This window comes from Hippoglossus stenolepis, chromosome 14, assembly GCF_022539355.2.
Source record: "Hippoglossus stenolepis isolate QCI-W04-F060 chromosome 14, HSTE1.2, whole genome shotgun sequence".
Taxonomy (NCBI): Eukaryota; Metazoa; Chordata; class Actinopteri; order Pleuronectiformes; family Pleuronectidae; genus Hippoglossus; species Hippoglossus stenolepis.
Window position 1 is genome coordinate 25,340,035 of NC_061496.1, and position 24,012 is coordinate 25,364,046.

At 41.1% G+C, this 24,012-nt stretch overlaps 2 protein-coding genes across 3 annotated transcripts in view; one reads left to right on the plus strand and one right to left on the minus strand.

Moving 5' to 3' along the window:
* The window catches only part of LOC118120774 (F-box-like/WD repeat-containing protein TBL1XR1), a 38,998-nt gene extending 27,056 nt beyond the window's left edge, over positions 1 to 11,942 (plus strand). For both annotated transcript variants that reach the window (XM_035176034.2, XM_035176036.2), the window contains 14 exons: positions 538 to 634; positions 2,982 to 3,127; positions 3,214 to 3,439; positions 4,142 to 4,274; positions 4,850 to 4,991; positions 5,655 to 5,718; positions 6,098 to 6,195; positions 6,309 to 6,369; positions 6,476 to 6,597; positions 6,871 to 6,945; positions 7,432 to 7,559; positions 8,098 to 8,263; positions 8,380 to 8,481; positions 8,596 to 11,942. In XM_035176034.2, coding sequence (XP_035031925.1) covers positions 577 to 634; positions 2,982 to 3,127; positions 3,214 to 3,439; positions 4,142 to 4,274; positions 4,850 to 4,991; positions 5,655 to 5,718; positions 6,098 to 6,195; positions 6,309 to 6,369; positions 6,476 to 6,597; positions 6,871 to 6,945; positions 7,432 to 7,559; positions 8,098 to 8,263; positions 8,380 to 8,481; positions 8,596 to 8,622 — 1,548 coding nt within the window. In that variant the 5' untranslated portion in view covers positions 538 to 576 and the 3' untranslated portion in view covers positions 8,623 to 11,942. The remainder of the gene's footprint in view (positions 1 to 537; positions 635 to 2,981; positions 3,128 to 3,213; positions 3,440 to 4,141; positions 4,275 to 4,849; positions 4,992 to 5,654; positions 5,719 to 6,097; positions 6,196 to 6,308; positions 6,370 to 6,475; positions 6,598 to 6,870; positions 6,946 to 7,431; positions 7,560 to 8,097; positions 8,264 to 8,379; positions 8,482 to 8,595) is intronic.
* A 1,194-nt stretch (positions 11,943 to 13,136) lies between these two features.
* si:ch211-51h4.2 overlaps positions 13,137 to 24,012 on the minus strand; it is a 91,987-nt gene continuing 81,111 nt past the window's right edge. Inside the window, exons 13-18 of the mRNA XM_047342836.1 lie at positions 20,233 to 20,275; positions 18,816 to 18,930; positions 18,497 to 18,599; positions 16,854 to 16,923; positions 16,628 to 16,731; positions 13,137 to 15,837 (exon numbers count right to left, since the gene is read on the minus strand). Coding sequence (XP_047198792.1) covers positions 15,627 to 15,837; positions 16,628 to 16,731; positions 16,854 to 16,923; positions 18,497 to 18,599; positions 18,816 to 18,930; positions 20,233 to 20,275 — 646 coding nt within the window. The 3' untranslated portion in view covers positions 13,137 to 15,626. The remainder of the gene's footprint in view (positions 15,838 to 16,627; positions 16,732 to 16,853; positions 16,924 to 18,496; positions 18,600 to 18,815; positions 18,931 to 20,232; positions 20,276 to 24,012) is intronic.

Here is a 24,012-nt window from a genome sequence, read left to right on the forward strand (position 1 = left end):
AATGTTTTGCGGTTTATCAAGTGTTTGACATTCTCTGATCATAGAGAAGAGATTAAAACCACAACCTTCAAACAAATGTGACATTTATCTTGATAATTATTGATTTATCAGCTGATATGAAAATGTTAATCTTGATATATTGTTGTTCATATAACTCAGCCCAATATTTAAACAATGAAATAATCAAAGCAAATGAATGAGAAAGATCTGTTACATTTCTCTTTTCTCGGTTTCACATTTTTATAATCACATTTATCAAATATAGGGATGAACTGATCTGATACTTAAATTGGATTATCGGTCTGTTACTGACTCAGATAGCTGGATAACGTATTATGACAAGGGGCTGATCTGTTCAGTTCAATTTAATGTTAACGTTTAATAATTCTTTATTTTATTCTGATGAAAACCTGTTGATGCTCCGATATTCACATCCTTCTTTTTTTGTGCTGTGGTCAAATTGATTGTGTAATCTTCTCTGAGCAGCCGCAGTGAGTATTTCCCTCCACTGATCAACCTGTCTCTCTGTGTTTTCAGGTGTGTGTGTGCTGACCTCATGGTGTAACAGGAGTAAAGATGAGCATTAGCAGTGATGAGGTCAACTTCCTGGTCTACAGATACCTACAGGAGTCAGGTATCCTCCAGTCGTTTTACTCATCATATATTCATCACTCTTATTTCTAATACAGCTGCTTTAGAAACTAACTGTGATTGCCTCAGAACCCACTGTCCTGTGGTAACACGTATATTGATAATTCATTAGTGCCTCTCTCTCCGACAACCTGCCTTATACACCTATTGTCTTTTGTTTTACTTCTCCTTTTAAATGTGGATGTCCCTTTGCAGCATCATGTTGAATTAGTATCAGTGATGTTGCTAATTAACTAAAAGATGTTTTGGTTCAATGTATTATGCAAAGGTCTCTCTGTTGTTTAGCCTAACCTCACTGGTATACCTTGGGTGGACAAAATAATAGAAAGACAACCTAATGTAGCTCAACAGGACAGCATCCTCCAAAATGATCATACAGTTGAATCAAGACGTGTTTCTTCAAATAGTTATAGTGAGTTTTGAATTTTCATTGACTGACTGACGGTCGAGAGAAAATTAGGTAAATTCCACAAACACCAGAGAGCTGCCGGTTCGTTTGTTTGGCCAACTTGATCATTGTGTGTACATAACACAGTGGGTGTAGGTCAGCTTGTTGTATGAAAGCCAGAGTGTGGTGAAACAACAGTGTCTGTCCACAGTGTTACATACAGGTACGATATTGAACCATACAGTGGGACACAGTGATTATTCTCTCGTAGGTTTTAAGTGGTCTGTGTTCATATTGCACCATTACCCCAAGAACACTGCAAAAGGCTTAACAAAGAACATACACAGACTCACTCACAGAGCATACACTGGTGCAGTGACTGTGAAGCTGCCAAACAAAGTAGTGACCTGAACATCAGGAGTAGATTCAGGGTCAATTAAAAAAGACGGTGGTGACATGAAACCTTTTCGTTTGGACGAGTCTGCTCATGGACACTTTAATAGACTCAGGCCTCCTGCTCTCTGTGTGAGCAGCTCTGCAGCTGTGATGGACTATAACCTTTATCTAAATGTTGTGAGCTGTGTAAGTCCTCATATCAGGGCAGAGGAGACGGCTCAGCTGCCACTGCTTCACTGTTACATGTGTGGAACAATGTTACTGTAGTGTCTGTAACCTACCCTTCTGTTCCCTGATCTCATATGTATCACATTACATAATATATTTGATAAGATGTAGTCGGCATCTAAATTAACTAAATTCTGTCACAGTTTTATTGTTGATTCAAATATTGAGAGATAAAAGGGATTTTGAAAAAGTGCTGAAGGCAGTGACAGATTTATATTTGCTTTAAAGGGCTTGTTTTTATGATGACAGGCCTGGGTTATGGCCCTGGCATGTTATCACGTCGTGCATTTTTTATATATGGAGGGAAACTCTGCCTTTAAAAACTGGGTCTGTGCTCAGTTGTGGTGAAAAGAATGAGCGACAGACTCTTAAAGTCAACATAGAGCCTGCACTCACCATATGCAGTGAGTAGTTGGTCATGACCTTAAAGATTGTTTTACTGTTAAAACAAATCACTGCTGCTGTGTTTACGCCTGCCTCCCACATTACTGTGGAGTTTTCCAGCGCCTAAAACTGAGAAGTTTTGGAAATACTGTTGGTTTGAAAACTCCGGGGCTGAATGCTTGAATGGGCAAAAACGGAGACATTTGGAAACGTTGACACATTCTCTTACTGATTGGTGAATCAGTCATTATCAGTCATGACTCGGCCACCAGTGGTGAAGGCAAAATGTTGTACATGTTTATTGTCAGTCACAGTTCCCCCTCATCGTCGATCCAGGAAAATAAATCCCTGCTTTTACATGCACCAGTGCTGTTTCTCCTTTGTAGTATTAGCTGTAAGTATGCAGAGTAGATAATCTGTCTCCTGTTTATACCGGAGCACTTTCAGGTGTTTTAGTGTGGATGTGCATTAGTACTGATGCGTAGCTAAAACAGGCATGTGGACGGAGACCACTTCAGCTTCAAAACACTCTTTTAAAATGAAACCGTGTTAGTGTGGATGCAGCCTTAGCATGGAGATGAAAGTTGGGAGTTCCCATTAGGTCATGGTCTATTTAATAATTCAAATCACGGTGAATGATTGGATAACACAACTGCTATAAATAGGCACTGGGAGAGATGTGCAACACTGCATGGATTGGTTATTCCATATGTTTTATGAATACATTTTAAAACGTTACATTGTACATAGTGCAAGTATCAGAGCACTTTACTGCATCGTAATTAAGGATATCTATGTCTGTATTGTACCCAATTTATGTCATGTTTTATTAGAATTGGGGTAAATACTATTTAGTGTGATAAACAGTGTATTGTTGCTTTCAAATGTTCCAAATGTACCTCATTCTCATCTTTCCTCTTCATCTCTTCTCCAGGGTTCTCCCACTCAGCGTTCACATTTGGTATAGAGAGTCACATCAGCCAGTCCAACATCAATGGTGCTCTGGTTCCCCCTGCTGCCCTCATCAGCATCATCCAGAAGGGCCTGCAGTACGTCGAGGCAGAAGTCAGCATCAATGAGGTGGGACAATAGAATAATAGAAACCCTTGCTTTATTTTCCCTTCCCACGTCCCCCCCTCTGACTGGTTTCTTCTCCCATTCTCCAGGACGGAACGTTATTTGACGGACGGCCTATTGAGTCTCTGTCCCTAATCGACGCGGTGATGCCAGACGTCGTTCAGACGCGGCAGCAGGCCTACAGGGACAAGATGGCCCAGCAGCAGGCCGCCGCTTCAACGCCGTCGTCGGCGACTGGAGGCAGTATCGCTGGCAATGCCAAGAACGGAGAGAATACTGCCAACGGGGAGGAGAACGGAGCCCACGCCTTAGCAAGTGAGTCAAGCACTTACACTAACGCCCAATACATGCTTCTGCGTCAAAGCCACAACGTACCCTACGCTGAGCCCTATGCCGTACCCTGACCAAAAATGTAATTACACATCAAGACGACGCCGACCCGATAGACTCACCGCCATTTTTTAATTGAGTTGTAGGAACGAACAAGGACGACGTCTTTCTTTTCTTCGTTGCAGTTCTTTAAGAAAAAATGATTGCTCTTCAACATCTATCAGCTCCAACTCCAATATGACTCTCTCGCCATTATTCTGAAGTAAACAGAGATGCCAAAGAAGTTGTAAATAAGCCGACCAGAAACCGGAAGACATTCAACACCAGCGTAGAAACTCTACTGCCACTGCCGTTTCTGTGGTGTAATTGCAGCACGACTCACACACCTATGCACAGCTATGACTGCTCGGCCCCGTGCGTAGGCTACGTGCGTACCTGCAGTGTAGCTTCGACGCATGAATTGGCCTTTACATTTGACAACGCTACTGGTCACTGTTAGACATGGAATTAATGTTAGGCGCCTTGACAAAGTAGAACCTTAAGTTAAAATTTGTTTGACTTTATTTCGTCAAACTACATTATTTATTTTAGATTTCATTTATTTCTATTCATTGTAGAGCTGTGACGAGTTTACAGGAGGTTGATAGTGTCTGGATATTCTTCTCACTGTTCTAATTCTGTGCTCAGACAACCACGCAGACCTGATGGAGGTGGATGGAGACGTGGAGATCCCTCAGAACAAGGCCATGGTCTTGAGGGGCCATGAGTCAGAGGTCTTCATCTGTGCCTGGAACCCAGTCAGCGACCTGCTGGCATCAGGGTGAGTCACCCTCCCCCCCCGACCTTTTCCGATCATGAACTTTCACTGTTTTGATGCAAATTCATGCCTCAAATATTTGAAAAATACGTAAGTGATTGATCTATTGCTTATGTTCCAATGAGTGGTGTAAAGTAAAAACACAGGAAATGCCAATTTCACAATTCTAGAAGCTTGTTTCGTCCACATTAAATACCTATTATTATTATTATTATTATTATTATTATTATTATTATTATTATTATTATTCTCCATGGTAGTCAGAATGAGAGGAAAGCCTCACAATGGGGACGATGGGACCTGCAGATACGTTTGCTTGATAATTGCTGTTGTTTTTCTGAGACATTAAGAATCAAATTCCATTGGCGTGATAAAACGATTGTCTGAAATTCCCGTTGTCTAAACCTTTTCAAGCAAATTTAAATAATTGTTTAAAGCAGTTAACAGGTAACAAGGACAAGTTGTTCACTGCTACAACTTGAAACAATACCTGTCCTGTCTACAAATATGACAAGTCAACTGGGTTAATGTATGGGCGTTAGCTTAATGTTTTCGTCCTGTCTCTCTGTCTGTCTCAGGTCTGGTGATTCGACAGCTCGTATCTGGAACCTGAGTGAGAACAGTACAAGCAGCTCTACACAGCTGGTCCTGAGACACTGCATACGAGAGGGAGGGCAGGACGTCCCTAGCAACAAAGACGTCACCTCGCTAGACTGGAATGTAAGGACACTGACACACATTCATGATGTAACGTGAGTCACCCGGCGTGGCTGTATTCATTTAAAAATATGGGAGCAGATGAAAGTCGTGAGGTAGTACCAGAAATATTTCTGAACGTTTCTCTATCATCCTGCTGTACAGTCTAAAGTATGGTTGTTTTTAATGTTTTAATTTAAAGTTACTTCTTTCTGAAGATTTCCACTGTTGATTAAAAGGCTTCGACATTGGTTGAACATAGAAAACAACACACACTGTACTTACAGTAACATACAGCATCTACAGTCCTTCATACACTATGGTAAATTACACCAAACGCTTCCATCCCAGAGGAACTCCCAGTGAGCACTGAACACAAGTTTTGATGAAATCAAACACTGGAGTATCACAGAGTGGAATTTTCCCTTCAGTTCAGCCAGTGGGCTGTAAAACTGAGCCAAGGGCAGAGTTAGAAATTTCCTGGAAAGCTTCCACGCTGATGGAAAACACAGGCCTCTCTCTCATGATACCAGCTGAATCACAGCAAACCTTCTCTCAGCCTTTAGGAAAATACTGCAAGTGAAAGAGACAACATCACTCTGGAGACATGTCCACATTATCTGTCTGACACACACACACACACACACACACACACAATGCTTATCTCTGGCTCTTTCTCTCTGACAGAGCGAGGGCACGCTGTTAGCAACAGGATCCTATGACGGATTTGCCAGAATATGGACGAAGGATGGTGAGAAGACACCAGTTTATTAAACATATCACAGAGTATTTGGGGGAGGGGCTTTCATTCACATCAATCTCTATCTTGTTATTAAAAAATAATCAAAGTGAATAAGCGCTGCGTTGAAATCTTAATCCCCACCGTGGTGTGGCATTGCTTGATGCTGTAATAAAGTAATAAACCTGCACTACAGCATGCACACCACATGGCTCAGTGAATCCTTGAACAATGCTGCCACCTAGAGGCAGGTCTGTATATTACATAGAATCAGTCTGGGTTACAGTGTGTTATTATCAGAGGAGTTGACACATTTTGTGTTATTTAGACCCTTGTTTGCATTTTGTCGTAGTGGTTTCAAGTCACTTACAGTTTGTGTTCCATTCCACAGGTAACCTGGCCAGTACACTCGGCCAACACAAAGGTCCCATCTTTGCCCTCAAGTGGAATAAAAAAGGCAATTTTATCCTGAGTGCAGGAGTAGACAAGGTAAACAAGGAGCTGTTATTTAAATCAGCTCAGATGTCAACACATGGAATAACAGCCTTTTACCACTGTGCCGACATTGTTAGCTCTAACTATACGTGTGTGTATCCTCCCAGACAACAATCATATGGGACGCTCATACAGGAGAAGCCAAACAACAATTCCCCTTTCATTCAGGTACCAGAGCATCTGCACCACTGATCCCACAACCCTGATCCCACACGTTTTCTCAGTTGTGTATGAGCTGTAACGTCTCACACTGTTTCCGTCTCCTCTCCCACAGCTCCAGCTCTAGACGTGGACTGGCAGAGCAACAACACGTTTGCCTCCTGCAGCACAGACATGTGCATCCATGTCTGTAAACTAGGACAGGACAGACCTATTAAAACATTCCAGGGACACACAGTAAGCGCTTCATTTGTGTGTGGCTGTGTGTCTATATGTGATCCCTCAATGTTTTATAACATAACACAGAGGATAATACAACTTGTTTGCTGTTATTGTTTTAATGAATAGCTGCTCTAAACTGGTCTGGAAAAGGGTATCAATTTATATAATGGCCTTACATTTAGTTGCACCCTCATTTCAAATGGTATTGGCAGAAGGCTGGATGATGACAAACAAACAACACACTGTATGCACCTACATCCCTTCATCCCTCTCCCCCTCTTTCCTCAGAATGAAGTAAATGCAATCAAGTGGGATCCCACAGGGAACCTGCTGGCCTCCTGCTCAGATGACATGACGTTGAAGGTGAGCCGAGATCTAAACCTGGTGAAATGTTGGGACATCTTGTACCGTCATTATCCCCATCCCTGCTGCCCTTGACCTGAAAGTGCTGGGCCTTGGTTAAAGTAATGATGTGTTCACAGTGTCTGGGGATTAGAGTTGCTCTCTATAGTTTTCTATAGGTGAAATGTTGTCACATTTCAAACCCTGAGTATGTAGAGTCAGATGAGATTAATAACAAGCTTTTGAATAACTAAATTGTATAAATGGTCACCTTTTTCCATTTTCTCTGCTCTAAATTTGATTAAAAAAAAAAGGTTAAACCCTGTTAAACCCTGCTTTGAAACAAACCGTTGGGGCAGTTTGTTTTCCTCAAATATTTTCAGTGGTCAGTATGTTTACCAGACTGTGCAGCTGTATTTTCTATGTGTAATACACCTGCAACTTGATGATTCATATATACGTAAAGGACCAAGTTGTTGACATTTGCTCTGTGGTTTGTGTTTTCAGATTTGGAGTATGAAGCAGGACGCGTGTGTCCATGACCTGCAGGCCCACAGTAAAGAAATCTACACCATCAAATGGAGTCCCACAGGGCCAGGAACCAACAATCCCAGTGCTAACCTCATGCTAGCCAGGTGTGTGGCTGTGTGTATTGACACACCAAATTTGTACAGTACTTAACTTATAGCAGTTTCAAGTGGTAGTCTTGAGCGTTATTCATTTTGCCTAAATTTGACTGGGACCATGACTTTCTCATGTCTTATGAGGAAAATACTTTGTATTAGAATACATTAGAATACAGGCCCATGTGCTCCGTTTTATTTAATAAAATCCTCCTAATGACATCAAGCACATTCTTAATATTTTATTAGCACAGATTAGAAAGTGTTTGCTACATGGTGTATTGTTACCTACATGTCCCAGCAGACACTGGGAGGGAGGAAGGGTTCACCCTGGACAGGTCGCCAGTCTATCACAGAGCTGAACTTGTATCTGCCTTATAGATTCATATCAGCAGCTCTATGTCACAGTATATTAACTAAGTCATTGTCTTTTTTTGTGTTTTTTTTCCACTTGAATACTGATGTGGTCATATGATCTCAGCCCGACAGGCATTTAAACCCGTAGCCTGTTGTACGTTTCTGCTCATTTCTTTGTCTCCTGTTTCCACAGTGCATCGTTTGACTCCACAGTTCGTCTTTGGGACGTGGAGAGAGGCATCTGTATCCATACGCTGACTAAACACCAGGAGCCTGTCTACAGTGTGGCTTTCAGCCCCGACGGTCGGCATCTGGCCAGTGGCTCTTTTGACAAATGCGTGCACATCTGGAATACACAGGTAGGAGGAGACATGTGATGTGACCTCGACCACTCAAAACTCAGGAACCTTTAAATTCCCTTCTCATAAAACACGTTACTACGTAAAAACAATGTTTCTGTGTCTTGTGTCTGCAGACGGGCGCTTTAGTCCACAGTTACAGAGGGACGGGGGGAATCTTCGAGGTTTGCTGGAATGCAGCAGGGGACAAAGTCGGAGCCAGCGCATCAGACGGATCTGTAAGTACACAGGACTGTTTGGAACGATGTTGAGCTGCACACCGCCTTCACTTTAGCTTTTATTGTAATTGTGGTTTTCCATCAGTTCTTCAGACCTCTGCTCTTCTTCCTCAGGTGTGTGTACTAGACCTGCGGAAATAGTGCTGCTGTTTGTTGGAAGCCATGGACCGACCATGAATGTGTACATAGCCAAATGACTGTCCCTGCCTGCCCTGCGTACTGCTCACGCTTACGACTATGGCCCCGCCCACCGACAGACAGGAAGCAGGAAACAGGAACAGGAAGCAAGCACCCGACACAGCAGGTCCAGACAGAGGGATGAACAGATGGACAGACAGAAGGACGGATGGATAAGCGCGCAGATGGAAGCGCCCCTCTCTATCTGTGCAGACTCTTACAGAGATGCAGAAGGGACGCAGTGATTTAAAAAAAAGAAAAAACTGAAAAAAAGTTACAGATCCGTATATGTACCAAATTTGGAAGCTATTTTGCTTTTTTTGATCTTTAAACCATGCTCATTGTCATCAAAATGAAAAACAATGAAAAAAGTGTTGATCATGTTACTAGCTGGATCTCATTGTGCAGACATATCAACTTCTCCACCATAAAACAGGATGGCACTTAGTTTTGTTTTTTTCCGGATCTCTTGTTTCAATGTTTTTATATTTTTTATCTCCAGGGGAAGGGGCCGGGGCTGGTCAGGTCAGAGTTTTATTAAGTGGAGAAGTACATACACACAGACATGCGCACCAAACAGTTCTAATAAACCGTGTCCTCGTCATGATTTTAAACTGATGTGACAAACATAAAGGTTGTTTTTTTTTCAGTAGTGGTTTCTGCAGATGTCAGTGGGTCACAATGCAGTAATTCATGTGACGTCTTCTCCAGAGGACAAACTCTGGACTCTTCTCGTACATTCGCCTCTGGACACGTGACACTGATGATGTACATGTAGACGCTTTAAAAACAGCTCCTCTGTGCACTGTTTGACCTGCTTTTACCCACAGTCGTCCTCCCTCGACGCCTCAGTCGAAGAGGTCACATGTTGGATTGGAGGAAAAAAACTGAAATTGGCAGGAGGCCGACTGTTCCCTTCACTTGTCTCAATATTCAACGTAGTTCTGAGTTTAAGGTATTGCAGCAGTATGTCAGGTCGCCATCTTGAACCAGTTCATCAGCCAGAAGCATCCGTACCTTTCGGGAAAACCATACAAAGTTGCATGTATAACTGGTGCACTCTGAGTACCGTCCTGGACACAGCATTTATCAGACTTAAAGTGTTTCTAATTTGAGTCATTCATCAAAACCACACTCCCTGGTGAGGTGACATAAAACATGTCAGCTGATTAATCCCATTACAAGCTACTTTTAGTTTTCACGGATGTTAGATTCTCAGAGGTCGATGATCTGAAATCATCTCAGTGAGTTCAACCACAGACGGCAGAGCCAAAGAAAAACCCACCACAAGACTCCCATCACAGACACAAGAGCTCCACCGCAGACAGGACACGTAAGCTGTGTTCAAAACCAACGCCTGTTCATTGCTTCCTATGTGTGACAAAATTATTTTATTCTACATTGATGGAGGTTTTTCCCTCTCTTTATTTAAGAGAGAGGTCTTTCAGTTCCCAGAGTGAGACTGACTGATTTCACGTTCAGATTTTGTAATGCTCTCACTCAAATATAACCTGCTTGTGCTCAGATCTCCTGGGCTCCCGCTTGAACTCTTATCCTCAATTTCAGTTGTTGCCGCGGAGGAAAAAAATCCAAGAGCTGAAGAAAAAATCCAAGAGGAGATGTTTCACATGTGCAGAGAAGCAGCGTCAGCGTGAGGAGATGAGGCTGGAGCTGGAGCGCAGGAAATCTAAGCACAAGCAGGTTATAATTGAGTGTGAGCATCGGTATTGAAAAACATTAGAAATTCATAAAGTCTGCTCTTAAACTGAAAGACCAGGCTCTTGAAGAAAGAAAAGAAGAAGAAGAAAAAGAAGATATTTAAGACCTAGTGACGCACAATTGGAATTTTCTTGTGGGGTTGTTAGCAAAGTATTAAACCTAATGTGGACACTACTGTATTGTTCCATTGTGGGAATTTTTAAGTGAATATTTCAGAATTCAGACGCTCGCCTAAAATGGCAGCGAGTAAATGGCAAACGGATCCGTTTTGGGCACAGCTTTCGTGTAGCTACACTAAACTCGCTGGTCAAGCGATGCTTCCGTTGTCATAGCAGCCACACCTGCCTGATGTCTGTTTAGTTTTCAATTAATAAGGGAAATGTCATCACCAATAATTTCATTTCAAATGTGTTTTGACCAAAGTTTTGTCCTCAACATTCAAATTAGCCAGTTTGCAAACCTTTTCCACGAAGAGAAACTTCCTTGGCTTCACTCTGTTGAACATTTAATTCAAACAGCGACGTAATTATAACTCCAGAGCAGCTCTGCCTCCCAGACTTGTGTAACCGAAGTTGTAATGTGCTGATGTTTTATTTTTTACTCTTTTAATAACTCAGCCACCCACATTTCTCTGGCATGGAGTGGAGGACGTCAGTGTGACGGCAACAGGCTGCTTTTACGTGGGAAGAGAAAGAGAGACATTCTTTGTTTTAACCTTCGAACATCATGAAAAGGTTCATAGCTTCAGTCTCAAACCTGTGTAAATGCAGCCATGAAGGATTGTATTTTTTTTTCCTGTTGCTTTTTAACTGACAGGTCCCTGGCACAAGGTTGCTAATTCAGAATGGAGCCCAAAAGCAGATCAAATGTGAAAGCAATATGCAAATATTAAAAATGTTCTCTTTCATAACCAGTATGGTTCATAATGTGGGAGAGTAAGGACACTGCAGCTCTGCTATGCTGTTTAGAATCCAGCCAGAGTTTATCAAAGCAGACATTCAATATCTGAGGAGTCTGTTCCATGACGTTCACAGTCCATAAAAACAGAAAACAAGCTGTAACCTCTGGTGTATTTGAATCCATCTGCCCTCTATCGCCTTCATCATTGGTCCTTCACCAAAATCCTGCCCACGTTCTATTCTGAGGTTCTCTGCTGACTAAACATTTTATACTCTTTTAAAGACAAATTTAAAGTTACATTTTTGTAATTTCTTTGTAGATTTGAAAAAAAAATGTGAATTGATGATTTATTGGCAGTGTTCAATTACCTGTTCTATAAATTTGAAAGACTTTTGTTGTGCTACGTTGATGCTATTGCAAATAGTAAAGGTTGACCGTGTAATGTAAGGCTTACTGAGCTGAGCTGTCATTCTGAAGGCAACTTCGCCTGGGAAGCGCTTCCCCAGGAATCACCACTAAATTTGTCTATGTTTTAATAAAGAAATGTTTTTTTTCTTTTGCTTGAATCTTTTTGGGAAGGCTTGTCCCAGGAAGTGACTCTCTCCTGAAGCTCCTCTTGGCTTACACACAAGACAAATTGAATAAAATTGTAATTTTTCAATCAAGCCAAGATTTTTTTTCTGTCCCCTCTCTTCTAATCGCTGAAATCAGAAGTTGTACAGATGTTCTGTGGAGAAAGTTGCTCTGGAAGCAAATAATGTCGTTGGCTGCGTATGGAGTTTTATTTATGTCGTAATTTGGGGTGTGGAGTGGGACGTCTTGAGACTATGAAAACATCTTCGCAGTTAATTGCATTTTATAGTGAAACTTTGATAACACAAAGAATACCCTCATTTGAAAACATCTCAGCGCAGTAGTTGTGTTAGTGTGGCTGCTATTCTCATAAGCGTACATTAATAAACTCACTTGCCTGAGACACAGAAACAACACTGGTGAGTTTTCCACCCTTGTCGACCTGGTAGTGGATGATGTTTTATCTCCTAGGCAGTTAACAGTAGGATCTGGTCACTAAGGAAGTAGACAAGTGTTTTTTATGTACATGCTGAATATCGTTTTCTAGGCTGTAAGTGTCCCATCTCACACACACACGAGAGAGAGAGAGAGAGAGAGAGAGAGAGAGAGAGAGAGAGAGAGAGAGAGAGAGAGACTACCATTCTTGGGTTCAACCTCAGTTGAGCCAGAGAAGCACTAAAACCCAGTTATCAGTCAGCAGACATTGGCCAAATAAGTCATTACCATATACTGTATTTTTAACTGGATCTTTTATCCTGAGCATTACTGTTAAAGTTTGGCTTCACTGAGATTTAACTGCATCCAGAGCAGCGAAGCTTCTGACAAACATTTGTGCAACTACGCCTCAACATTTTCTCCTCCATCCCCTGCAATTGGAGATTTCTATTAAATGGGGGTAACAGAGTTCACGTGTTAAAGTCCTGGGGACCATTCAAATGTTCTCTCTTCCCTGTATATGAAGCACTTACGCTAGCGGCTGTGAAGTCTAAAACTCTTACAGGCCAACTCCTCTGACGTGCTGCCATCAGTAGGTCTGTGCCGCACAGTTTGTCAGGGGGAACAGAGCGTCACAGCATCACGTCAGCCCAACAGCATCTCTCCCATGGGCCTTTGGTTTGGTTTCGCCACAGCATCACATCGATCTGTAATCGTTTCAGTCACATCAGTGAAACAAGTCCAGAATAAAATATATTTTGATAAGAGTTTTGAGTTTTTATTTGTGTGTGTGTGTGTGTGTAAATGCTGTGTAGTGACGGTGCAGCAGTAACACCATGAAGTAAGAATACTCACGTCACCAGCAAGTTTTATTCATGTCAAAACAATTTATTTGAATGAGTTTAATAAACAGATAGAACGTTGATTCAAAGAGCTTGAAGCTTCCTCATGTTGATGTCGACATGCCGGTGCTCTCTGTGGTGCGCAGCAGAAAACAATGTGATCAGAAAGAGACATGCTTCTTTCTCTCTGTGTTTCAAAGCAGGGATTTTCAAAGTGGGAGGATTTATTATTTCAAATTTACAAAGGAAGTTGCAGCCATTTGGATTTTTGCCTCCTAACTGAACACTGATGGCAAATGAACAATGGCTCCACTCAGGCAGCGAGCGATGACTGCTGAGTCAAAGGTACTTGTGAATATCAATAAAGGATTTTTCATGTAATTGTTATTTGATCCTATTGCAGATGAGAGAATAATTAGACTTAATGAGACTGAATGTTGTGGAAATCAGAGCAGAAGAGTAGCATCCACCAGAGTTTCACAGCTCTGGGCTGGAGGCTGGAACTGGGAACATTTGTTAATGCCATGATTAAGCAAAGTAATTTTGGAGTAAAGAGAAACATAATTATACACTTGATTACATCACCTTATAAGCAATTTCATTTTCTAACTTGACGTCAAGACACATTTGTGTGTTGGGAGGAGAAATCCAGAGAGATCATGACTGAATCAAAACTTCCTGAATTTCTGAACATGCATTTGAACTTGTACGCAATCTAAAGGGAACCTAATGTTTCCCTGTGAATACTGATGAAGCGTGGAGAATAATACGGCTCACACCCCCCCCCGTTCACAGGGCCATTACGTGAATGTAAAAATTATGAGAAGTTTGGAAAACTGCACTTGAAAACTAACTGTTAAGGTTTTTGGTGACAAATAATAGTAAAGAAGAGACTATTCGAGTCTTTCATAATTTCCCCAAAACATTATTAGCTATAAAATTCACCGATTTCATGATGACAGAGCTTAAAGAAGTGAAGTTAATAATAGAATAATTAATTAAATAAATATTTAAAATTGTAATATGTGGCATTTTTAATACTCTTTATAGTACATTGATAGTGGCTCAGTTTACAGCATAATATATAGTCTCAAGCATTTCAGTAAAATGTTTGTATATATGTGTCGATATACAATTATATATACAGTAATAAAAGATCAGGGACCAGATGTATAAAACACTCTGTAAACACAGAGACTGAAATATGTGCATTGTGTCAGATTTATAAAACATGGTTGTGTTTTTAAACTGCATGTTCACCACTTCATTACCTGTTTGAAAAGAAAGTTCTTGAGTCTGCTCGACCTGTCGTTCAAACAAACATACCGACACAAAAGCTTGGACAGCAACAGTATTGTGGTCTATTATTTAAATATCTGTATCTGTATTATATATTCATATGAATTTGCCAATATAGCCTCGCAGTTTTGAGTTAGTAAGTATTGTTTTTAAGAATGAAAAATTGATATTCCGGCTAAAATTGTATTGTGGGTAAATTCAAACTAAAAAAGGCGCTGACACACTCGTCAATGATGTTTGGTGATGTACGTATGGATTATGTAATTGTCACATGGTGACGGTGACCAAGTGCACTCTTATCATGTAAATGTCACATGTCTCCTTCAGTAGGTTATCATGGCACAATCCCCCCCGCCACACTGTATCTGCACTGGAAGCGGAGTAGTAAACAAAACAAGGCTCAACCTTCTGTAAATATCCTGGGGCAGACTGCGAGCGACAACTAGGGCAGGAGCCAATCACAATCATTTTCATTCCTCCTGCATTTTGAAGCACAGATATTGTTCTACATTGAGCTGGATGCATTTTCAAACTGTGTCGCTCATCAGCTAAAATAATTGCTGCCTTAATTATTTTATAATACTGCAATATGTGTGAGTATTACAAACCGTTTCCATGTAGACTTGGACTACTTTTTAGTTTTGTCCACTGGTTGGTTGACCTATTTTCCATCAATTTACATAAATGTAATTTATAAATAAAACACATTTTAAATTTGTTTATACACTAATTCTACAAATGTGCTGTAAAGCTCCGCACCACCTAATGCAAACTTTTGAATCCCTACTGTGGGTATTGTGTTGTTTTTCAGGCTGGTTTTGATTGGTCATTGTTCTGTTTTTGTCACACAGACCTGGCAACCCTGGTGAGAGGGAGGGAGAGAGAGACTCGTTAACATCATTGATATTTACTCTGACAATATTTGCTTGGATCCTGTAAACACCTACAGGTCTGTTCTCATGGAAAGAGCGGCTGAAGAAACGGAGACTTGACCCCCCCTACAGCTGCACTGTGAGATTGTTAGGGGATCATGGGAAGGTGCGTTGCAAAAACAAACAAGCTTAAATTCAAACTTTTAGGATAATATCAAGAGCTTGATAAATATGAATACAAGAAAAAATAAAAAAGCACTTGCTAAGCGTCAGATTTTTGGCAACTTCAACTCGTCGTGGTCCATCTCTTGTTTCTGGACTCATTGGATCAGAGCAGCACAGAGACATTGACTGCTGTGACGCTCCCGCTCAGGTTCTGGTAATGTGCTTCCTGACCGTGGCTGTAGAAATGCAGGTAATGAGCCACGTCTGCCAGCGTCTGCAGGACGTCGTAGGTCACCGCAAACAGGAAGTAGGTGGGGAGCAGCCAAGTGAGGCTGAAGATGCAGTTGCCCACGGGCAGAGGGACTGCGAGGTGTCTGAGAGGACGAGCAAGGGGAGGGAGGGACATTTCATTCCTAATCTGGCTGCCATTAACATTTTGTTATTAATAATTAATACATAGAGAAACATTTGAACTGCAAGAACATTTTTCTTTACAATGCTTTAAAACCAGATTATACCAGTAATCTCAGGCTGAATTCGGGGGGAAATCTTGTAAGTAGTGATTCTCAGGATATTTATTTTTGGATCTTGAATTCAGATCAGAATAAGTATCCACCGTTCCCTAAAATGATCACCGAATTAACATTCCTAAAACATTTCTAAGGATTTTGCACACCTGTGAAACAAGTATTAAAGGTTTTTGAAATGTATTATTTTAGTCCACAGTTAACTGTGATGAGAATTTTTTTTTAATCACCAAAATACTGTATATTCAGACAAACAACAAACAATTCCATAATTCTAAAATCCAAGTTATAACGAGACTAATGTTTGGAACAAAATAAAAATAAGGATGACCTCATCATGACATGGGCTCAAAAGATTTTTCACATTATAGCTCAATGCAGAATTTGATACAGTGTAGAAAGGCTCAATATAAAGAGAAACACAACAAATGAAGATACACAGCACATGGAGTTAAGTGTGTGTGTTGAAGGGAGGTTACTGCGAGTGTTGACAGCAAGTACATGGGTGACGAGAGCAGACGAGCACAAGTAACAGTACTAGTAAGAGAAGTAGCTACAAAGAAATACTAATCAGCTGAAAACTAGCTTCACTTTTAATACAATACTTAAATATATATGAATCAAAAATCAAACTCACTGGAATCTTTCCTCTCTGGATTCTCTCAGCATGATGAAGACAAACAGTCCCACTTCAGTGTTGAGAGAGAACGACACAACTTTGTCCAACATGACAACAAAACCCTAAGATCGGAAACACTGATGAGTGGGAGACTTTCAGCCGAGGCCTTTGTGTTTTCTGTGTCTGTGTGTGTGTGTGTGTGTGTGTGTGTGTGTGTGTGTGTGTGTGTGTGTGTGTTATTTACCCTGGGATCACACACTGACACGATAAAGATGGCAAGAAATGCGAGCAGTGACATGAATCCTTTGGCCGCGCTGGAAGAAGAAACAAGAGCATATCATCAGCTTTATTAGTCGACGTTAACACCTGAAAACTGTTTCAGATAAATTACACATCCCACAAGGGTCCTCCGCTTTTTTATTAGTGCGTAGAGACAGGAAAACACAGCCGAATAAATACTGAACCAGGCGTTAACAACCTGGGAAATTGGCTTTTAGGTAAAAATCAAGGAGTAAAACCATTTAAGTTTTGTGCCTAAGTAAATTTCCTCAGTAGTTTAATACTGTGTTTGTGATTCTTTTAACCCAAATTACAACAAAACTCTATGACAAAACATTTCTCAAATAATGTAAGATCTTAGACACCAGCAAGTTCTTACGATTTGACTGTCGGCTGTTAAAATAATGATTATGGAAGTCTTGGAGTAGTTCTTAGTGCAAACTTTTGGATTTGTATGCATCAACATTTTCTGGGCCATTTAATGAGCTTTTTGTTCAGACTGGACGTAAAGATACAGAAGCAGTGTCACGAACCAGGTTATATCAGGGAAAGTTTCACAATTAAGTCTGGACTTCCTCCAGAGTTTTCTTTTCAGGAGATTCTCTAGGTTTGACATGGTAACAACAACAGAAAAATCTCTGGAGCATTTAAGCAAGTGGTGGCACTGGGTAGATCATGCAGGAGGCAGGACTGTAAAGTGTAAATTCCGTTGCCGAGATCACATGTTTTTGTTTGCATTACATCCCACAGCGTCAACCCTTATCACCCAAAACTCTCTAATCACTTCGTCTTTCCAAGTTCCAAGATATTTTTTCAACTTTTTTGTGATTGAACATGTTGAAATCACTGGAACCTGTTTCCCTATTTTTTTTTACTTTCTTAAAGAAATAATAAATAACTACGTATTGAAATGTTTAAAAGTCAGCGCTGCCATGCACATTATCATGCTTCTCAGTGTTCGGGGCTGAACAGTTACCACAAGGCTAGAAGCGCTCTCAGCCACTGATCAGACACAGACTTGTGATGGATCACAAATATCCATTGCCGTTTGCACAACTCATCTGTGAACATGATTTGTGGCTGAGTCACTTCAGGCAGATTTTCATTGGCAATGGGTGGTGAAGACAACAACTCCCCTGATTCTGTGCTGCTTCATGTCATCATCAAACTAGGCCTACTGTTATTTGTTTTGATCACAGACTGTATATAAAGAGTTTTGATTGAGAGACCCCTAGTGGTCGAAGTTACGTATTGCACATTTAAATGAGACAGGAGAGATGCTGTGCAGCTCTGACCAAATCGGAGCTGTCCAGAACAACACCTCACACCTCTGAGGGAGTGTTCACATTACTTACTGCCACAATGATGACAAATGTACAAGACAAAATGACAGGTTGACTTAAAACCATGCCGTTGGATTGTGAATGACACTTCTTACCCAGAGGCTTCCTGCTGTAACATCTGTAGCCATGTTAGCAATGGTGTCAGTTCTGATGTAGCTAATGGTGAATACCCAGCCAGTATAGACCCATTATATCCATACCCATTATAAGGCTCCACTGAATGAAACACTTTGGCTTCACTCCTGCTCACACGGCCACTCCTCACCTTCTTGCTGAGCAGATGTGCTGTTTGTTTGGCAGATTTCTCTCCCAGGCTTTAGACAGCCACTCCAGCCTTTTGCTCCACATCGAGCTCACCAGACCATCAACTGAAACCAACACAACCAGTCAGTTCAAACACTTAGATAATCATCCAATTTAGTGGAATTGAATACTAGTACTATTTACCACTGGTCTTATCATTTTCTGTTTCAGGAGTCTAATTTCTAGCAAAGGAAAAGTGACACTAACTGTTTTCTTTTACTGTTAATTGTCCCTACATGGAATCAGAACAAATGAATGAATCCAAACAGCAGTAAACTTACTGGTGTGTTTCATGGCGGATCCCATCACCAGGAAGGACACACTGACACTGATGGCTATAAACACCTGTATCAGCTCAGCCACCCAGGAGTACGCCCTGTAACGTTCATTAATAATCTGCATGGGTTGGTGGAGGGTGATGGACGATGGCGGATGTTAAAAATGAGGACACACAGAAGAAGGGAGCCATGTTTTTTTTATACTTAAGCACAAACATCTTTAAACTGTTTCAGGTTTTAAAAATAACTGTACCATCAGGAAAGGACTGTTTTTACAAGATATTATGCGTTTTAACTGCATGTTGCTGCTGTGATAACCACTGTGCGATCTCTAACTACCAATTAGTTGGTCAGTCGGGTCCGGGCGGCCACTACAACTAATTGCTGCATGTTTCCATTTAGCATTCCAGTAAGTTGTTATCTGGGAGAGTTGTTAGCTAGAAGCTCTGTTTCGTGTGCAATTTAATCCCAACACACTCTGATCACATCTCGCTTGAGTTGAGTTCACCACAAAACAATTACCCGGCTCAGACCATATACCACCACACAATGACAGAGTATAATGCATACTGTGTTTATTACAGCTGCTACATGGAGCCTAGGCCTCCTATGACTAGTAAGTGTCAGTATGGGTTACATGTAGCAGTTGCAACTGTCAAATCACAACACAATTTAACAGCATTTGGATTAATCCTTGTGTTTCTTATGGGACATGGGGAATGGTCCGTTTCTATATAGCATCTCGATGTCTCAAAGTGCTTTACAGTACAGTTTTGCAAATTCACCCATTCGCACAGTCCATCTAACTATACTTATGCTACATCATGTTCCACGTCACGACTGCACCGAGAACTGAGGCGCTCTCTCACCTCTCTGTCCGCTAAATTAACGCATTCACCTACTTCTGCAGGGTCATTTGACCCCGGAGTGAATGCTGATGTCAGAAGGTTTTAGAGCACACAATATACGTAGCTGGTGACAATTAGCATGGAATGGTATAATCTGCTAGAGTCATTAAGTTTTAAATGCTAAAAAAAAGTCCAAAAGTAGATTGGAGTCTGGATATACACACTTCAAAACTGAGAGGATCGCCTACTATAACCTGTACCTCTATATGCCTAAAGAGAAACAAAACACTGGTACACCCTCTGCACTGTCATTCAGGTGACAGGACGTCTGTGATTTCTTGCTCTTGGCGACATTTCCCCCTCGACAGGCCTCAGTCGCTCCCTTGACTCTGGGAGAAAATCACTAGTATTCACATGAGGTCAAGGTGTGACTGACAGAGGTTAAAATGGCTACCTGACTGAAAAGTGCTTGAGCCGACAGCCATTATGTAGATTGTGAGTGCTTTGGATTGCACAAGTGTCTTCTGTTGTAGAACTCATAAAAACACACAAAAAGCTGTATGGACTCTCACCTTTGTCAGTGGGATGGTTGCAATCTCTCCTGCTTTCTCAGACCTGAGGGGAAAACAAACACACAAGTGACTTAGAAGATCCTTCAGAGCTGTTAAGGCTGTCATTGAGCAAAGCAAATAGTTAATCAACCAGAACCTGATGAAGTTATTGGCATCCGATTGATTATGCATGTTATTATTGATGAAACATTTATTTTGAAAATAAAACTAAATTTAAGCAATGACTTGTTTTTTGCCACGTGGACTTGTCTGACACTTTGAGGTTAATACTCAACACTTGCACATATGACTCGCACCTTCTTTTAATGGAATCACAGCAGTAATTAGCTGTCTTGAAATCATGAGAATCTCCAAGTTTTTGGAGATGTCTTAAGAAGTAGAAATATTTCTTGCTCAATACCAAATCCATGAGGGATACCAGGCTGATGAGCCGAATAGAAAGTTAACAGTTGTAGTACCATCTCCAAATCGGAGCTGTCCTTGCAAAAAGGAGTATTGCAATCTCACCAAATCATGATGGGCATATACCATTAGTCCTCATGTGGAGCTACTCTATTGTCCTCACTGTCTGTCTCAAAGAAAGTCAGTGTCCTCTCATCGAAATATCATGTTCCTTCCTCCTGTGGTGAAATTGGATAATCTTCCCCTGACTTTAGTCTGTTATCCTGGGTTAGACAGGTCCGAAAATAAGACAATGCATAAATATATTTAAAAGTTAAATTAAAGTAACAAAATAGAAAGCCATGAAAATTTCCATAACAATGAGCCAATGCTACCACTACCGCATCACTGTGGCTGGTTATAAAGCTTGTTAATATGAACTAATTCAGGTTCTCAAAACAATGAATTCAATAAAGTAGGTCAGGGTAGAACGTTGTTGTTATAATAACTCCCTACAGTCATTATAGTTTTTATAGCGTCTTTTAAGGTATACCCAAATAAAAATGCTAGCTGGGAAATAATAGAAAACTAATAGTGAAAGGCATTTGTTGACAGGTGGGCTTTGAGTGTCCAGAGAGGGGGCAGTGCAGATCCCATCACAAGTGGACAGCACTGAGTGTGTGTGTTTACACCTGGTATTAACATGTGGCCCCACACGCGTCTCGTGATCAGATCTCAGATCGGTTCTCACCTCCCCACTCTAAATAAACGTATGACATTTCTGTTCGCGAAGACCAAGTTATGTTCTTTTTACCCAGTAAGTGTGTCCGATGACACTGTGTGTGTGTGTGTGTGTGTGTGTGTGTGTGTCTGTGTCTGTGTGTGTGTGTGTGTGTCAGCACGAGCGAGGTGTGACATCCTCTGCCCTTAACCCTCAACAAGAGTGAAAAACTACTAAACAAACAGAGCCTTGTGTGTCTGTGGGGTGTCAGTAGGTTTTATATAATGCTATACTACCTCCAATAAAGTGCAAGACTAATCTTAAGGATAATTAAAGCAAACAGGATGCACATGTCCACAATATGGAGTGTGGGGAACAGTTCTATCGCTAAGCTCTAGTTTGGTTTCATTTTAAACTCTCCTCTCTGTGCCTTTACATTTATAACAGTGATCCTGCCCACTGCATGAATTAATCTTCATTAAGACTCATTGAAATAGAGCCTGGTAGCTGGCCAGCTCCCAGCCTGCAGAGGGATCTCCTGCAGAGATACAAGATACCACAGTGTGGGGCCAAATATTGTCCTAAATATTAAATGAGGCACAAATGGTCGTAAAACAAATGGGAGGCTGGGGCTAAACCTATGAATCAGTGTTTCCATTTTAAACTCTAATTTTGGCTATTTGTCTGCTGCTGCTGTAATGTGCTGTAGGTTTCATTAGTTGTTTTCTCTGCTTTCCTTTGCAGCCAAACTAATGCAAGCAAGCACTTCACTGTAACAGCAAGTGGAAGGAGGAGGAGGTAGCCAATGTGTGTCCTCAATGAACACGGTGGTAACACAGTTTAATTGCTCACACAGAAGGGCTGTGAAAAATATCATGATAATAGTATGAAGGTCAACCAGTCGTTCCTAAACTCCAGGACAAGACATCTGCTGGCTAGACTGTAGAGTTTGGTTTATAGATAATCTTGATCACTGGAGGTCAAATCTTCCACTTCACCCCAACATTTTGGTCTGTGAAAAAGTCTTGAAAACAGGTTTGTGTTTACACACTTTAGAGTGAGTTATTTAGATTAAGTTAAACTTATACATAAATATATGCATTAAACCAACAATGTATTTAATCAAATCACTCTCAAGTTATTTGATTTATTCACACTAACTCAGCATGATCGAAAATACTTCCTTCAAACCCATTAAATTGAACGTTACAAGGAACTTTAATATGTAATTGAAATACAGAAAGTCACAATTTTAGGCCACACAAGTGTAGCCGCTATGAACATGTCTGTCACTTTTGTGTAGTTAGCCACATCTTAGCTGCTATTTAAAGGTAAGGTAGGTGGTAGGTGAAATGTTTTTTATCGTATTTGTTGAAATCCTCTTCACGTACTGATAGCTATCAATGAATTAATAAAGTCTTCGGTCAGAAAGACACACTGTTGAAGCAGAGACTATATCTAGAAGTTTGCGAGTCACAGAAAAGTCTTCTAGCAGTTGTCAGTCAGTGCACGTTAATGTGTTTGGGGGTTGTAGCTTTGATGAGAGGGGGTGGGATGTATTGGTTGCACTTTTTCAGTGTAGCCTGCTCTTGCTAGCTTTTCCAGGATTACCAACCCAAACTTTAAGAAGTAAAGCCAAAAGGATTTTAATGCAGCACAGTAAAAATGCATTTTTTATCATTTCGATCCATAAAACATAAAAAATAATAAAAACACTAAACTGTAAAATACTTTATGTTTGCTTTTCTGAGGATACGTTTGAGGCGGCTGATTCTGGACACTAGGCCATTCTGCTTAGATAAACAGCTCAAGGCCTTGGAGGCCTCTGGCTTTCTTTCTGCTAGCACCCTCCTTGCCCTCAATCTGATCCTGATCTATATCTTAAGTTTCTCCCTTTCAGCCACTGAGTCACTCTTTGCACACGACAAAGCTCAGCCTCCTGGTGCCTCCTCTGCTGCTCCTTCGTCAGATCACGCGGTGTATCTGTGCCTTTTAATGGGATTGTTCCCCTCATCCATGATGCTTCTTGTAGTTCAGGTTCAGTTGCTTCTGTTTTTGTTTCATCAGGGCCTTTTGCTCTCTTTCTCCACAACAGCACCTGTCTTGGATGTCTCTGAGTTTCTGTAGCTCTCTTTGAGCCTGTGAGCATCCTGGTCTCATCCTGGTCAGAATCAAAGCTCCCTCAGCTACTGCAGGGAATTACAAGATTTATGTGTTTTCTGGGAAAAAAGGTGATCAGCACAGAAAATTGTGTACTGTTAAAAATGGTGACTCAAGGCTTGGTTTTTCAGCAGAGGTGGGAAATGGCTTCTCTCTAAACAGATCTTCAACAGAGATTTTACGTTACTCTGATCTTGGCTTTTCACATCAGAGTTCAGGAACTTGTAGCCGATTTGTCTTTCACTCTTTTCTCAGCAGAGCTCAACCTCCACTACTGCTCCTTCTTCAGAAGTCCATATTTTGATGGGCTCCTCCTTCATCACCATTTTGCCACTGAATCTTCTCATTGTCCAGTTGCTCCTGATTTGGTTTCTCCAGGGCCTTCTTTTTGCTCATCTGCCCTCCTCCTATTCTCCTCAACTCTTTCTTTCCGCTGTTTTATTCTTTGAGTTTCTTCATCTCTTTTGTCTTTTTCTCTCCTGACCCCCACAGCAGCTCCTGAACGGTGCTCCATTTCC